The 16720-nt window shown below is 54.1% G+C and overlaps 4 protein-coding genes across 4 annotated transcripts; 3 read left to right on the forward strand and 1 right to left on the reverse strand.

Moving 5' to 3' along the window:
• Positions 1-3205: 3205 nt before the first annotated feature.
• Positions 3206-7611, reverse strand: VC83_01263 (uncharacterized protein). Its single transcript, XM_024464946.1, has 4 exons — positions 7136-7611; positions 4484-6999; positions 3540-4433; positions 3206-3311 (listed from the first exon to the last, which is right to left on the reverse strand). Exons 2-3 carry the CDS (start codon positions 6794-6796, stop codon positions 3642-3644), a joined length of 3105 nt encoding a protein of 1034 aa, XP_024328003.1. The 5' UTR covers positions 6797-6999; positions 7136-7611; the 3' UTR covers positions 3206-3311; positions 3540-3641.
• Positions 7612-7931: 320 nt separating this feature from the next.
• VC83_01264 (uncharacterized protein) lies at positions 7932-8628 on the forward strand (the record flags this gene model as incomplete). The annotated part of the gene is made up of 2 exons (XM_024464947.1): positions 7932-7997; positions 8056-8628. The coding sequence occupies 2 exons, from the start codon at positions 7932-7934 to the stop codon at positions 8626-8628; spliced, it is 639 nt and encodes a 212-aa protein (XP_024328008.1).
• A 1117-nt stretch (positions 8629-9745) lies between these two features.
• VC83_01265 (uncharacterized protein) lies at positions 9746-13178 on the forward strand (the record flags this gene model as incomplete). The annotated part of the gene is made up of 2 exons (XM_024464948.1): positions 9746-10867; positions 10929-13178. The coding sequence occupies exons 1-2, from the start codon at positions 10433-10435 to the stop codon at positions 13176-13178; spliced, it is 2685 nt and encodes an 894-aa protein (XP_024328009.1). The 5' UTR covers positions 9746-10432.
• Positions 13179-14306: 1128 nt separating this feature from the next.
• On the forward strand, positions 14307-16713 carry VC83_01266 (uncharacterized protein; the record flags this gene model as incomplete). Its single annotated transcript, XM_024464949.1, has 2 exons — positions 14307-15473; positions 15522-16713. The coding sequence occupies 2 exons, from the start codon at positions 14307-14309 to the stop codon at positions 16281-16283; spliced, it is 1929 nt and encodes a 642-aa protein (XP_024328006.1). The 3' UTR covers positions 16284-16713.
• Between the last annotated feature and the right edge of the window lie 7 nt (positions 16714-16720).

Genomic DNA, 16720 nt, shown 5'->3' on the forward strand with positions numbered 1-16720 from the left:
ATACCTTGATCTAGGGCTTGAAATCGACTTGTTGCATTTGGAAGAAGCCAGATAACTCAGATATTCACAGGGGGTGGTGTCGATTTGAGGGCCTTGATATGTGCTGAAAAGTTGTCCATGGTGAGAAGAACCTCCCGTGTTGTACCAATACGAGCATAAAAAGCCCTTAACCATTCTGCCATAATAAACTGAGTCATCCAAGCCTTCTTATTCCACCTCCAAACCCCTCCCATTGCTATGACGTCAATGTTTCGTAAAGCTCGAGGCATTTTCGCCTTGCCAATAAACCAAGGAGGACATCGATCAGTACCAGCAGCATTACAACAGAATACGACAGACATCCTTGCCTTGTCCATCTTCCTTCCTACTCGAGCCTCCATTGTAGAAAGCCCACAAGATGGCATCATCTTCCAGTATAAACCCGTCTCGTCCATGCTGTCTCGCTGACTGATGCCCCTTCTCCTTGCCTCTTTCTATTCTGGATGTTGTGACGTAGTCGAAATTTCTGTATCCAAGCAATGCTAAACTCTGGCGAAGGCTTCCCTTGATATTGTGGTAGTTGTGACCAAATTCGCTTTGCCTTCTCTTGTAAGATCTCTGCAGTTGTAAAACCTCCTTTTGAATCGATTCGTTCTTGCCACTCAAAAAGAATAGCCTCAATATCTGGCCAAGCCACTTCCTGTGACGTATATCGTATCGTTCCTCTTCCCTATTGTTGGTGTATTAATCGGATCATCAAGGTTGATAAATCGGCTGCTAAGGGATTCTGAGACTGTAGATTGACTAATTCGAATGTTGTACTTCTCAAAAAACCAGGTGATACAATCTTTTTGGGAAGGTCGAGGTGTTTTGTTGACAGTCCATTGTTGAAGAGCACGACGCTGTTCAATCGTCATCGAATTGAGCTTTCTTGAAGGCATTCTATAAGATTCAAAAGATTAGCATAAGTCGATATTCAAGGAGGATCTCACGATATTGGATGTATTGTGTTTTGTATGTAAAAAGCTTCCGTACAGAAAAAGATGTCAAGATAACGTAAATATTGGCTAAAAGCATAACGTGGTTTACCACCAAACGGAACATCCCACCAAATGAAACACTTTCCGATAGCATCGCAACCTCAAACCCAATTACTCCACCCTAACACATTAACATTAACTACACTCAATTGAACTCTCTTCTCCTAATATCTCTTCAACCTCTTGACAGGTTTGTACATTATGCCCAGTCATGCCGCACCTCCCACAGCGCCGCGAAGTCGATGGACCAGCCTCTACAGCACCCTCCTCATTTGACCTTTTCTGTCGTTTCAACCCTTTATCCTCTTTTTCAGCGATCAGTTTTTGAGCATCTTCTATAGTAAGTGACCCTCCATCTTGGACACGTGTACGCTTGGCTTTCTGATGCTTTGAAAGTGCTGTGTTGGCCTTTCGAAGGGTACGGACCTCCTCTTGTATAAGGGTCATTTGGTGCGCAATGCGGTCTGTACCCTTCACCAGCTGCTTTACAGCTGAAAAAATCATTGTTGGGGAGCTTCCTTGATGAATTCCAATTCTATTCTGTACAAACTGTGACTGCAAAATTGCATCAGCTGGGGTTTGTGGCGTTTGAGGGACCCAAGGGTCAGCCTCTAGTAGGGGGGATCCAGTTGGTGTTGGCGTCCGTAACTTGATATCAAGCATTGAGAGAACTGCTTCTGGGTTGTACGGGACTAGGCCAGTACCTCGAAAGCCAGCTAGGATATTTTCAGTTGTCATTGTATGGTCGTGGGCAGCCTTGAATGCGATAAAGAACTCAATCTTAGTGATATGGGTAATAGAGGCCTTAATGAAGACCTCAAGTTCTTGACCATACATTCGCTTTAGTACACTAAAACACCCAACATCAAGAGGCTGGGTAAGATGTGAGGAGTGCGCAGGGAGACAGAGCGTAATAATGTTGTTCTCTTTGCAGTACATATCAAACTGGGCAGATAGGTGGCTATCATGGCCATCTAGGACAATCATCTGCCAGACCCTTTGTGTTCGTACACGTGTATGCTGATTAAAGTGTTTTATCCAGTCTAGACCTGTATCATTGTCGGTCCAGCCATTTGGTGAGGTCTTGATGGCCCAAGTAGGTGGAAGGCCGCACTCTGTGTACCAAGGCGCAAGGTGATGCTTGCCTTGTACAATCAAGTATGCAGGCACTACAAAGCCGTCTGCACTCACACATTCAATCGCTGTTGCCCATTCCCGATTACCAGACTGAAGCTGCTTTGCTCGGCCTTTTCGATCTGAGCTCGTAACAACCATAATTTTCATGGCATGTTCGGAATACACAACCTCGGTTTAAGAAGGCGACGAACCAACGAATACACCAAGTCTAAAGCGTAAAAACCAATAGAAACTGCAACTAAAAATCACAACTATTTGTACATCCAGATAGCATACATCTAACACAACATGACATATAATACACATCACAACCCCCCCCCATCAACCCCATCCCCACCAACGCAGTCACGCCAGCTTATCCTCCCCCTCCTTTCCCCCTCCCTCCCCCCTCCCCACCTCAACAACCTCCTCATCATCCAAGCTCGTCCTCCTCCTCGCCTCCGTCGTCCCGCTCGGCCTCTTCCCCTTTCCATCAAAATCCCCACTCGCCTCCCGCTCCCCAATCCCATCAAAGCCCTCATCGCTATCACTATCGCTGCCGCCGAAGAAATCATTCCCCTCTTCCTTGCGGCCATATCTCTCTCCTACACTGCGCCTTCTGTGCCCGCGACTCGCGTGGTTAAACGGCCACAGTCCCGAGAAATTCGATGATCGCGACGCTGAGTCCATCTCTTGTTCCTCAGCAGCTGGCTCGCCATTACCGACTTCCTCCGCGCCGACAACCTTACCGGAATCAGCAGGCACCTGCAGCGCACGCACGGCATCAACCCCACCACCGAAGTTATCCTCAAACCCCTCCTCCGCAACCACCTTCCCCCCCTCATCACCCTCCATATCCCACGCCGACACCTCCGCCAAACCAGAAACAGCCTCAATAGTCAGCTCATCATCCGAGTCCGTGTCAGCAAACGGGTTCGGGTTCGCGGCCGCCTCGATAGCGTCGGGGTCCTTGTCTGTAGCGTCGTCACCGTTGCTCGTCTCCTGCGCTTTATGGTGGAGAGCGAGGCGGGCGGCGAGTTGGCGGCGGGCGCGGGAGGGGGTGATGTTGAGGGGTGGTGGGGGGGGAGGGGCGAAGGCGGGGGGGTCAATGTCGGAGGGCGCGGTAGTTTCGGAGGTTGCGGTTGTGGTTGAGGGGTTGGAGATGTAGCGGGAAAACTGCGAGGTGGTTGTAAGTAAATGGTTTTTTAAATTTGAGGTGAGGTATGATATGGAAAGGCGTCTGGGGCCGTCTGACGAGATAGATGATTATGATGACTGGAGAAATGGAAGGTATGAAAAGAAAATCGGAACATGAATCACACACTTGAATAGAGCACTCAGAATGAAAAAGGAGAATCTTGACGTAGAAACACTTTGAATCTACGAAAAACCACGGCGACTGACAAACATAAACCACGCGGGCGCCTGACATTCTATCAGGCGCATCCATCGCTCAACCAGCAAAAAAGAAGTTATACAGAGAATCAAACAAAACACCGCGTCGCCTCAGTCCTCCGGAAACAGAGGTCCGTACGCGAGCGGCGGCTCGTGATTCATCAACTCCAAATCGAGATCATCATCGTCATGGGGTCGACGCAGGGAAAGAATCTCAGAATTGAAAACACCCACTTCAGCTCCGCCGACATTCGCGCCTCGCATCCCGTCATCGTCGTTCATGTCCTCGTCCATGTCCTCGTCCTCTTCGTCGCTCGAGCTGCCGAAGCCGCTAAGCAGGGATCCGCCACCGAGGCCGAAGCCGCTACCGGATGTGCCGCTGCCGTTGGAGAGGTCCATTCCGTCAAGTGTCGAGTTGCCGTTTAGGCCCGCGTCGGCGAGGGCGGATGAGCCACCGCCGCTGGCTGCGTTGACGGCGTTCATTACTGCTTGGCGGGGCCCGAGGTTCTGGTCTGGTCGGACGCCACCTAGGATCGCGTTGTCGCGCTCTCTTGTTTCGGCGAGGGTCACCTCGACGTAGTGGTTCCAGTCGAGGTTGAGGACCTTGTCAAGAACCAACTCCGACAGAAGCTCCGGTGGGTGTCGCTCGGTGAACTTCACTACCTCCTCTGCGATGAGTGTTAGGTGGCCCATGTAGCCCAAGCGCATGCGATCTAATTGTTGAGCTTCATCGCTCATGTTCTGCCCTCCGACGATTCTGTTCGTAATATCGCCAGTCTCGAAGAGATCAACAGCAAGGTTGCGGTTATATCCACGGTCCATGGGTCCGTTGAAGACTTGCTGTACAACATCGTAGACGACATTGTGCAGGAAGTTATTCCATGGGAACCTGAAGAAGAAATCCTATTATTGCATTGGTTAGCTTAGTCCTTCTAGAACATGTGAGTGCGTACCAAAATCGTTGGCACAACCCTGTGCTCAACAAATTGCATCTTGAGATAGTCTCCAACCACAGACGACGAGAAGTCATCTTCGATCTCGATAGGGTTTGTACCATCGGCATTATCTAACCGGATAGTGCCGTCGACATCAACCATAGTAGAATCCTCGACCTCAGTACCGCTGAATTCAGCTGCTACCGCAACATCTTCCGGAATAGGGACCTGGGAAGCAATTTCTTGAACGGTGGATTGGGGTTCTCCCTCCACAACAGGAGCCTCAGCTTCGGGAGCTTCCGCGATAGGGGCTTCCGCTTCGGGAGTTCCAGTCTTCTTCTGGGAAAACAGAGGCGCTGGGCGATCGTCGGGGTGAGGTGTCTGAACATCCTCGGTGGTTTCCAAACGAACAGAAACCTCAAAGGTTGCCTCTACAGGTCCCTCGGTCTTAACGGCTTCCTCGGCATTAGCAGCTGCCTCTTGTTCAACCTGGTTGCTAATAGCCGCATCTAGAGCTTCCTTGCCCTGCTCATCTGGATAAACAGGAGCATCCTTCGAGTGATCATCATAAGATGGCGGTTTGGCATCCGCATCCTTTGGTTCCTCGCTCACATCCAGGTCCTTAACCTTCTCAGACAAATCCTTTGTTGGCGAAAGTGGCGCGACAGTAAGCGAGGTGTCCACAGCAGCCGGTTGAAGGGCCTCCACCTCAGTGTTCAGCCTTGGAGAACTCAACGGCTCGTCGACAAATTCGTCATCATCCTTATCCAAGAACGAGGGGAGGTTCTCCGTCTTAATATTGGCGAGCAGCTCATCCTCCGTGTCCAACTTCTCATCAAAGTCGTCTTTCGCGTCGTCGCCGAGGTCTTGCGCGTGTGTCACTTCTTCAAAACCGTCATCGTCGGAGGCATTCTGCACCCCGAGTCTGCGTCCTTCGTCAGGTGAGTGGGATCCAAGACGGCTGGTGTCTGAGGACCTCATAGTCAGGTCGTCGCTCTCGAGGTTGAAGCGGTCCCCTGGGGACGCTAGCTTTCCCTCTGCCCTTAGTCTCTCGCGCTCGGCGTCACGAGCCCTAACGAGCTCCTCGCTGCCGCGCTCGTTGAGCAGACCCATATTACTACAGTGCAGCAGCTCCGCCATAAGCTCACAAGTCTTGAATCTATCAAATCCGAGAGGCTCGACCTTGCCGCCGAATGCAGCGTTAAGTTCCTTCCTCTTAATAGTAACAGGGCCGTCATTGCTGCCAATTGTGTGGTCAGGGCTGAGGATAAGAGCCATGAAATCAGGAACGTGCTTGGCGAACATGCGTAGCAACGTTCCGAGGTAAATAGGATCGCGGCTCGACGGAGCCATCTGCCACTCTGTGCCAACTTCGGGGTCATAATCAGAGTTGTTCTTCCTAATAACTTCAATCACGATGCCAACGCCAACCGTCAACGGGTTGCCGCCCTTGAGCATATCGGTGATCAGCTTCTCGACGCAGGGTTGCGAGACCAGCTGGCGAGTGAGCTCATTAGGTCCAATACAGGACTGCTCATTCTGGGACGCGTTAGCGGAAATAGTAATAATGGCCTTAAGGAAGTCTCCGGCTGATGTTTGGGTGGCCCATGAATGCTCAGACGACAAAAATGACAGTAGAGTCGGCATTAGGTCTTGCGAATGCAGCCAGTCTACAATTCCTTGTCCGCCCTCGGCCTTCTCTAACGAGATGATCTTGAGCAGTAAATCCATAACCATCGGGGAATCAACATGCTGAAGCATGTTCTCCACAACGTCGGGAATAGACTTAAACAGCTCCAACATCTCCTCGGTCTTTTTATCAAGTAAAGCCTCATTAACTTTCGTAAAGTAACCAGCCTGCAGAGGATCAAGCGGCGGCGGGCAAGCCAGGAACTCCCAGAACTTGCGTAGGAACGCTTCATTCTCCAAAAGCGCGGCTGACAGCGACCACGAATCGGACGCCAGGATCTCGGCCGCCACGAACGCGTATCGGTTTCGCTTCTTCTCCCTGTCATCCTCCTCGTCCTCGGAGCTCATCCGCGTCAGCAAGTGAGACCGCTCCTCGGCCTCCTTGCCCTTGTCGTCATTGTTGTCTTCGTCAATATCATATTCGTCGGATGCGATAGTCTCCAGCTTCGGCGCGACAACGTATTCAAGAAGGCGCTGCAGAATCGCGTCTTCGCGTAGGTACTCGATGAGCTTGGTGTTGTGCGACTTGAGCTCCTGGATCAGGTCGCTCTCCTCCAGCAGCTCCTCGAGCGTCACATCGGGCTTCTCGAGCAGGGTGTCGATGGCGGAGATGTTGGCGTATCCGCCAAATCGCCAGAACATCTTGATCTAGGGGGGTCCTTCTTCGTGCCGCAGCTGGCGGGGATCCGAATGCTGGTGTCCGGGTCCGTTGTTGCAAACTAGATGCGCCGGGTAATTGTTCATACGGGTAGTCGTTTGCTCGGAGAGGGTCGTATGGGGGTCCGCCGTCGTTCACGCTCGTACGGGTATCACAGGTGAAAGGGCAGAAGATGCCGTCGAGAAGACTGCACAAGGTCTCATTGTCAGCGCTGTCGGGCGAAGGTTCAACAGAAACAACTCGTTCGTTGGCTGCTCCCCGGCGGTGAGAGCAAGGTGACTCTACCGCGTCTGGGACTGGGATAGGGCCTCGGTTCAGCTTACATTCTATAAGAAAATATATACTCTTGAGAAAGATGTCGTCGTGCAGAAATAAACTTTTCTGGTAACGGTCACGCTATCTCTGGGGTCGAGCTGAAATTACAGAGCGCGGAGACCAGCACTGGGTATCGTAATTGGCATCAAGAAACAAAGTATAAGTACAAAGTCGGAAAATGGTCGTCGTGAGAGAGGGGGGGGGATAAGATGCTTTCGAGCGCGGGCACGAGAGGGTTTGTGCGGTCGTGAAGGCAGCGTGGTGGACAGGGGGAAACACGACGCGCAGGTGGTGGTCGTTGCGATGAATCTCTCCGGGGCAAAATCCCTGTCCCAAGGTTCTGGCCTGTGAGAAGCAACGAACCTTCACGTTAGCACTCCCCGTTTATCCGTTTATCCGTTTATCCGTTTATCCCTTTATCCCTGGGAAGCAGATCAGACACGGGCAGGGAAATATACTGACTAGAGAGGAGATTCTCGCTCTCAGAGCTGCTAAATAATGGTACTCTCGGTGGTGGTTGAAGCTGTTTATTTTGCCCTTTCGTTGCCCAACACAACGTGATGTCCCAGCCTTAGCCATCAACTCCACTAGCCACGTGATAATCTGGCCGAAATAGGCCGCTAGACCTGAAATGGACATTGGGAAGGGCAAGTAACTACAAGCAAGGCATGACATGACGAAAGAGTCACAGAGAACTACGGTGGACTATTCATACCGCAGATACGCAGATGCGCTGAACTCACTTGCTCATTCCTTCCCTCAACTCTGCCCCGCAGTGTCCGCCACGGCTCACAGCACAACACAATGAACCGCCTCTTCGGCTCAAAGAGCACGGGTCCCAAGCCCACGCTCGACGGCGCAATCAGCAATGTTCGCACTTCTCCCCCTCCCCCTCCCCCTCCAGACCGCAACTAAACCCCCCACCCAGGTCGACAGCCGAGTCTCCTCCATCGACGTCAAGCTCGCCAGCATCAACGCCGAGCTCTCGACCTACCAAGCCAAGCTATCCAAAATGCGCGACGGCCCCGGCAAGAACGCAATCAAGCAGAAGGCGCTCAAGGTGCTGCAGCGGCGCAAGATGTACGAGGGCCAGCGCGAGCAGCTGGAGCAGCAGTCGTGGAACATGCAGCAGGCGGGGATGATGACGGATAACCTCAAGAATGTGATGACGACGGTGGATGTGATGAAGCAGACCAATAAGAGCTTGAAGCAGCAGTATGGGAAGATTGATATTGACAAGATCGAGAGGATGCAGGATGAGATGGCGGATTTGATGGATATTGGGAATGACATCCAGGAGAGCATTAGTCGGAGTTATGATGTGCCGGAGGATGTGGATGAGGCGGAGTTGGATGCTGAGCTCGAGGCGTTGGGCGATGACATGGAGTTTGAGGGGCTGGGACAGAGCGAGGCCACCCCGAGCTTCATGGTCGATGAGGTGCCGCAGTTCATTGACGAGGCGCCAAATACGGGGGATAAGGTGCAGGAGGCGGCGCGGTAACGATGACGGGGTGATGTCTCAGCAGTGGCGTTTGGGATGGGCATGGCGTTTGTGGGAATAGCATGCACGGCATGAAGAAGGCGATGGTCGGCGCAGTTGACGCGTGGCCGAGTTGAGGGCGTGGGAGTTGAGGGCGTGGGAGCGTGGGAGCGTGCGGGGTTCACGTTGACGTCAGGAGGGATGGTTAGAATAGTTATCTACAGGTCGAGTCGCTCTTCGTGTTCTCTCACCAAGCCATTTTCTTTCTCGACTATGCATTTCCATGCTGCATGCGGCAGTGGCCGATGTTATCATCAATATCGCCTTCGCCTCGCCCTCCCCGTGTCTCGTGTCTAACTGCCAAGTGGGTATAAGACGGCAGTATCGTAGTAGCCCTCCACACCACATTAGAGTATGTAAGACAAGCTCTCGGCTCTGTCAACAACAAGGCAAAGCACCGTGCCATATCCTATCAAAAGGCAACGAGGAATCGCTAGTGTCTATCGTGTTTAGAACAGCAGTCAGGATAGTTAACCCCTCCACATCACCTGCTTCCAATACAGCCCAGTACAGGCCAATACAGGCCAATACAGGCCAATACAGCCCAGTACAGCCCTTCTGGAGTGCAGTTCTTCCCAAGTGCCGCCGTCCATGTGTCTGAGCAACACTGGGTTACAGCCGAGACACGTTCGGGACGGGAGCTCACAGGACGAGAAGGAAGGCGGCAGGGGAGCTCACAGGACGAGAAGGAAGGCGGCAGGGCAGGGCAGGGCAGGGCAGGCGGAGGAATGAATCACTGTATGTATGATGTAGTACCTGGTGGGAGAGTTGGTGGTGTTGGAAATTATGATATTATGATGCCCTTCTCTCCCCTCCCAGTGCGTAGCGGACTGGCTCGCGGTGGCTGGGATGGGGATGCATTAGTGGCCGTGGCAGCGCGTCGGGGAGCACCGGCAAGGGCCGTGTCCAACCACGGCCCTGGACAAAAAGACAAAGACGGTTTGTCTTCCCTGCCAAATTGCCCAATGTACTCCGTAAAAGTGACCGCGTCGTCTCCCCCCCGGTAATATGTATATGGGGCTGGCAGTCCAAGCTGGGCAGAGTAGTGGATCAATTCCCCCGGCAGCTCAATGAGATCCTGTGTTTTTTTTCCCCCCCATGGCCCATGGACTCAGATGGGCTCAGATGGTCAGATGGGCTCAGATGGGCTCAATGGTCAGCCACAGAGAAAGCAGAATCCAGTAAAGGGCGCTGGCACATCCAGCTGACGTCCTCTCTCCTTCTTGACCCAGTCCTCCCTCCCTCACCTGCATACCACCTGTCGTGCATCCCGTCTTCTCGTCCAACGACGCTCAAGAAAAAAAGCTCCTTCCTTCTAATCCACTACCCAGTTTCCCAGTCTCGTCTCACCTCTACGCATTCGGGAACTCGCTGTCTCACTTTCTACTCTCCTTGAGTCAACTTGCCTCCACAGTGCTCCATCGCCAGCATAAACATCCGCAATGTAAGGAGGGCGACTGTGACCCAGGGAGCTGAAAAGAAACAAAAAAAACCACCCTCGTGCTTTAAACAACCAGACGTGCAGTTTTCTCAGCCTATACCTCTTCGCCAATCTCAACCTGCAACGGCGCGCAAACAGGCTGGCTACTTCAACGCCACACGACAGTTTCCAACGCTCTCTCCAACAACAACAATAACTCCAGCTCTAGCATTATACTGCACGCGAAAGGACAACACTTGCCTGCTTGGGCACATACAGGATAGCCCGGGAGCACCGCATCATCATACCAAGCCCCACCACCAAACATAACATAAAGTAGACGCCATGGACACGCGCGGGATCGACCGCCATCCCACACCAGAGCGAACAAGACCACCCGGGTCCAGCACCTCCCTCCAATCCCGCGGCACAGCAGGAAGCTCCAACATCTCCTCTTCGAACCTCCCCCACCACCGAATCCAAAACATACGGAGCGATCGAGGCAAGATGCATGACGCCGCGGAGCAAGGTGGAAGAGAGGGACAGGGACAGGGCGGAGACTTGCTACAGGAGAAGCTCCGCGAGATGAAGGCAGCGCGGCTGCATGAGCGCAGAAAGAGCAGAGATGCCGCTGCGTATCAGGATATGCAGCTCGGATCGCAGAGTTCGCCGGCGGGCCCACGGCGACGTGAACAGGAATTGGAGGCGCCAGGGTCTGCGGATCGGAGAGCTGATCGTGCGAGTGGGAAGCAGAAATTGGGCGTCAAGGCTACCGAAGATGTGAGGCAGATCCTATAACTAACTCGTGGCGGATATGATACTAACGTGCTTTGCTATTCAGAGAGTTTCCGCTTTACTAAATGAGAACTTTGATCTCAAACTCAAATTACACCACCGAAAGGAGCAGCAATCGAAACTCGAAGAGCGCCTAGAAGATTTAGAACAGCAGGTTAAGCAACAGCATGAGCTACAAGGGATGAACGAGCAATTGGTTTCTGAGCTAGCTAAGCGGGACGTAGCCATTGAGCAGGCCGTCAATGTCATAATCGAGCTTGAAGAGAAGGTCGACAAACTCATGGAGGAACGGAATGCAGTCAGGTCCCTCCAAGCAGCAACGAGCCTCTACCTGAGTGACCGTGACGACAGCGTCAACGGTGGAACAAGCAGCGGAACAAATGGCCAGATCGTGGCCAGCTCGCCTCCAGACGACCCCCGGTATCGCGCCAACAACGACATCACCCCCGTGGGACACCGAAGCCAGGAATCGCATTCGAGGTCGCTCGCGAGAATGCCCTCGTTCCTTTCCGAGCAGACTGAGGAGACGGAGGCACTGCGCAGCCTTTACATACCTCGCGACCAAAGCTTGCCCAGGCTATCTGAAGATCATGGCGCAAAGGGGGACGACATGACGTCTGAACTCGATGGAATGAACAGCCCCCGTCTAAGCGTCCTGAGCGAGAGCTCATTTATAAGTGTGTATGGAGCGAAGAGCAATGGCAAGGACCTGGACAGCCTGGACTTGGAATATGAGAACTTGGATTCGCCCGAGCCAAACCGCTTTATGAACGCCAGGTCCGTGGACCAATGGGTCGGAGACGGCCTGAAAAATGCAAACATGATGGAACGAAAAGAGTCTGGACGGGTTCCGGGTGTTGTCGCTGTAGGACAATTCCTCTCAATGAATGATGTCCTGAAGTCGCCGCTCCAGAGACTCGAGAAGCTCCAGCGCACGCTTGAGAGTCGGAATGGGCCGGCCATCGCAGCTCGCCTCATCCAAAGCACGTCCGATCACAAACTCGATGATCCGCCAAGGTCTGTGCCTGCGAAGCAGGACAACATTCGGAGAACGGACTTGCAGCCGTTCGAGCAACGCGCCCTGCCTCCCACGCCAGACACGTTCAGCACCAACTCGCTGCAACAGTACAAGAACTCAAATTCAACTGATACCCTCAACGCCGACGCCACTAGCTTCGTGTCTAGTACGCAGGAACACGATGATAACAGGCCTTACCTGAGCCGTGCCCAAACCAGCCCCGAGTATGACCTAGCCCGACTCCGCCGCCCACGCAGCGCCGCCGAGACCATCACGAGCCGCCGCGACGGCCATGGCTGGGACACAGCGACGCAGAGCGAGGTCACAGAGACGAACTCTGATATCGCCAGCGAGGCAACGAGCACCATGGACCCCTGGATCTCTGCAGCACGAGAGAACCTTCGACCTGCCACATTCCGCGCACCAGAGATGTTCTCCTTCGGCGAGGACTACAAGAAAGACTGGGGCCGCGACGTGATGTTCAACCGCCGCGACGACGACATCCCCATCCGCTCGCGCAAGCCCCTCGAAGCTCCCGCCAACAACGACATAACACCCACCATCTACCGCTACGAGCGCTCCGCAAGCGGCTACACCAAAGACCCCCACGCCTCCCTCGCCGCCCAAATCGAAACCTCATACCGCCCGGCCCCGCCCGAGCGCCGCTCCTCCCTCGCTACCGCCACCTCCCCAGCAGGCAACGAGAAACGCCTCCGTCGCCTCCAAGCCGCGCGCGCGGAAGCAGATGCGCCAGAGCCGCCGCCCCATGGGCCCAAGGCGCCACCGCAGAAGACTATAGAGGATCCACAAAAGCGCGGCTTGTTTAAGATGCTCGGTCTAGGCCGCTCGGTGTCAGCGGCTGTCTCGCAGATGCCACCACCGGCCTTTATGCGCGGGAATAGCGAACAGCCCCCTATCACCACCAACAACATCTCCGCTCCCAAACGCATCACAGTCGTAGAAGACATCCGCGACACCTCTGCCACCCCACCACCCATCTCTCGCTACCCGCGCGGACGCGCTACAGCTGACGCCCAGAGGCCGTCCACGTCGCATAGTATGGAGTCCCGCGGCCCGAGCAGCAGGGTGCATTGGGAGCGGAGGCTGAGCACGGGACATGTGGCTGCGAGTCCGACGTCGGGGACGCTGACGACGGATGGGAGTGAGGGGACGGGGATCCTGGAGACGGGGATGGGTGGGAGGGATATTAGGGATACGGCCAGTACGAGGACTAGGAGGTGGTATGCCCTTGGACGGGTGGGGAGTTTGAGGAGGTAGGTTTGCTGAGGAGGGGAGGGGTGTAAAAACTTGTTGTTTGGGTATTGATTTCAGTGCGTTTGCGGGGGAAGCGCGGAGTTTGGTTGGGTGGATGGGGTGGTGGATGGGCTGGTACTCACGCTGCTGCTACTACTGCTGCTACTATTACTATTACTATTACTACTACTACTATTGTTATTCGGAGAAGCTTATTCGGAGAAGCTAGGTTGGAGAGAGAAAAAATAATTACTACTTCTAAGCCACGGTCCACCCTGCGGGGAGACCGTACGAATGTGTCACATGCCGCTGCAGCCGATGCTTTTATGATGTTGTACTATGACGGACGAGGAAGTGACAGCGGGGTGGCTATTGGTCGGCGCTAGGGTTAAGGTTCGCGCCTGCCGCCGCGCCATGTCGTCTGTCGGCTGTCATAATCGTTCGTGACGACCGGCGATGGGATGTGAATTCTTTGGATTCTTTGGATATTTTTCCTATCCTGGAGATGAGGATTAGGGAAGTCTACTGTTCTTCTTTTTGATATACAGCTGGCAACTTGGCAACATGAGGCGACTAACTGGACCCAGGTGATAGGAGGAAGGTAATAGGAGGAAGGAACACCCCACAGACAAACCGCTTCCCCATAGCTCCTTCCTCGTCCGTTTTTACTTTAGTTATGCTCTTAGCTCCTCGGGCCAGCTGTCAAAAATATGATCCGCGCAGTCTCTAGAGGTCATGTGGTCTCCATACATCCACTCAGCTCGCTCTTTCCCATCATATCAGCCCAGTCCCAGACTCTCATACTGGGAGGGTTCATGGTAACCTAAACAGGTAGGCAAAGCCCACATCTACCTACAAGAGGCCCTCCCATTCTGTCAATATCGTCTTATTCCCCCCCGCTCATTACTACATCTCCATCCCCATCTCCATCTTTCTCTCCGCAAAACCCCTCACATCATCTTATCTTTCCTCCACATTTCCCGAGTTCTACGAGAAATTATCCATATATCAATCAATCAGTAGTATAAGGCATTACAAACATTCATTACGCGCCTACGAATCATCCACCACCACCACCACCACCACTAATTCGATTCGACAGCCGTGGCGCCCTCGACACCACACGAATCAAACTTCCCCGTCTCCTCCGTCATGGGCGCCTTCTCCAACGCCGCCGGGCGCCTCGCGCGCCGCCCCAACAACGAAAAAGAAGATGAAGCCACCGAATCTCCACCCACCACTAGCATCTTCGGCCCCGACAGCACGGCCATCGCGCCCGAGACCCTGCGCGCCCAGGACGCCGCAGAGCGTGAGGAACGCGTCCCCCTCGCGCGCCAGGCGACCACCATCGAGAAGGAGATGAGCACCTGGACGTGCGTGCGCGCCTTCTGGCCCGCCGTGCTGCAAGCCATTATCCTATCATGCGCGTGTATCATGGAGGGTTTCGATCTTGTCCTCATCACAGGTTTCCTCACCAACCCCGTATTCCGCCTGCGCTTCGAGTGTCCAGATGTCCCGCTAGATGGCGCGGTGTGCGAGATCCCCGCGTCATGGCAGTCAGCGATTGTGATCGGCCCGACGGTTGGTCAGATGGCGGGAGTACTGCTGAGTGGCTGGCTCGTGGAGCGGTTTGGGTATAAGAGAACGTTTATGGCGTCGCTGGTGGCGCTGTCGGCGTTTATCTTTATAGTGTTTTTTGCGGGGAGTCTGACGGCGTTCTTGGTTGGGCTGTTGTTGTGTGGGTTGCCTTGGGGGGTGTTCCAGACGCTCACGACGAACTATGCGTCCGATGTTTGTCCGACGCCGATTAGGGCGTATGTTACGGCTTGGAGTAATGTGTGTTGGATTATTGGGCAGTGTCTTGGTGCGGTTACGCAGAGGGCGTTGGTCAATAATATGACGATGTTGTCGATTCAGATCCCCCTTGGCTTGCAATGGGTCTTTCCTCTCCCTATCTTCATCTTCTCGCTGTGGGCGCAGGAGTCACCCTGGTGGCTGGTCCGCAAGGGCCGCACCGATGAGGCGCGAAAGGTCCTCACTAAACTTGTGTCCCAGAGCCGCGCACCAGAGGGTTACAGCATCGATGGCCAGCTCGCCATGATCCAACTCACCAATGCCGATGAGCTCCGTGAGACTAACGGGACTGGCACGGGGTATCTCGATTGCTTCCGTGGCGTCAACCGCAGACGTACAGAGATCTCGACGTTCACGTGGGTCATCCAGAATGCGAGTGGCTCAGCACTCATGCAGTGGTCTCCGTACTTCTTCCAGCGCGCGGGCATGGCGCCCGAGCAAACTTGGAACTTCGTTATTGTCCAGGTAAGCCCCCAAGTCCCCCAACACACCCACACACACTAACATTCTCAGTACGCCCTCGGCCTTGTCGGCACAGCAGTATCCTGGTGCCTCCTCGGCCGCTTCGGCCGCCGCACCATCGAGCTCTGGGGCCTGTTCCTCCTCTGCCTCGTCCTCACCATCTGCGGCATCATCGCCACCATCGGCCTCAGCGCCGAACTGACCGGCTGGCTCTCCGGCTCCCTCCTCCTCCTCTACACCCTCGTCTACGGCTGCACCATCGGCCCCGTCACCTACGCCCTCGTCTCGGAACTCTCCTCCACCCGCACGAAGTCAAAGACCATCAACATCGCACGCATGGGCTACAACGCCTTCGGCGTCTTCAACTGCGTCGTCACGCCCTACCAACTCAATCCCACCGCGCTCAACTGGGGGATGAAGACGGCGTGGTTCTGGGTCGTCTTCTGCGCCCTCTGCTTCGTCTACGCGTTCTTCCGTATCCCGGAGCCGAGAGGGCGCACGTACGCGGAGATGGATTGGTTGTTTGCGGAGGGCATATCGGCGAGGAAGTTTGCGAGCACGGTGGTGCCCCGCTTTGGCGATGAGAGGGAAGGGGAGGAGGGCGCGAGCTCTTCGGTGGAGAGTTATGAGAAGAAGGGCGGTGTGGTGGAGGCTGATGGGGGGGTGATGCCGAGGTCGGGGTCGTTGGGGTCGAGTAATGCGCCGGCGGTGGCGACGGTGGAGAGTGTGCAGGAGGGTGGTGCGGGGGAACCTAATGGGGAGGGAGAAGAGGGGAAGAAGAAGTGGAGGTTTTGGTTGTGGGGGAGGAAGTAGGGGGTATTGTATATACTCCGCGTTGGAGCTGATCGAGAGAGCGGATGAAAACCGGCGGCTTAGGGGATTGTGGGGCCCGTGTCGGTCATTCATTCCACTCTGACGGATGGGGGGTTTGGGTAGAGAGGTTTCTTGGTTAGATTTTAAGTTTTGGTTCTGGTTCTGCGGCGTTTTTTATTACCCACATTCGCTTGGTTTTTGTCTGTTTGCTTTTGTGTTGTTCATGGTTTTATACCTGAGTCACTCGCTTTTGGTTTTTGTTGGAAGTTTTTTTTTCTGGTTTGAATCGGGAGTTTGAATGGCAGAGACAGGTTCTAGTAAGGAAAGAGTTCGGAAAAGGTGGGGTGCTAGAATTAAAATTCAATGGACGTAGACAGTTATACTGCTCACTCTTCATCACCGTTCACGAGGTCACGCATGTCATGTATACAGCAAGA

The sequence above is a fragment of the Pseudogymnoascus destructans genome (genome assembly GCF_001641265.1).
Source record: "Pseudogymnoascus destructans isolate 20631-21 unplaced genomic scaffold scaffold_2, whole genome shotgun sequence".
Lineage (NCBI taxonomy): Eukaryota > Fungi > Ascomycota > Leotiomycetes > Thelebolales > Thelebolaceae > Pseudogymnoascus > Pseudogymnoascus destructans.

Bases quoted from the DNA above. Each gene is read 5' to 3' on its own strand.
- VC83_01263 (XM_024464946.1), bottom strand. From the start codon at position 6,796: ATGTTCTGGCGATTTGGCGGATACGCCAACATCTCCGCCATCGACACC. The intron at 4,434-4,483 runs GTACGCACTCAC...ATGCAATAATAG, and splicing joins GGGTTGTGCCAACGATTTTG to GATTTCTTCTTCAGGTTCCC.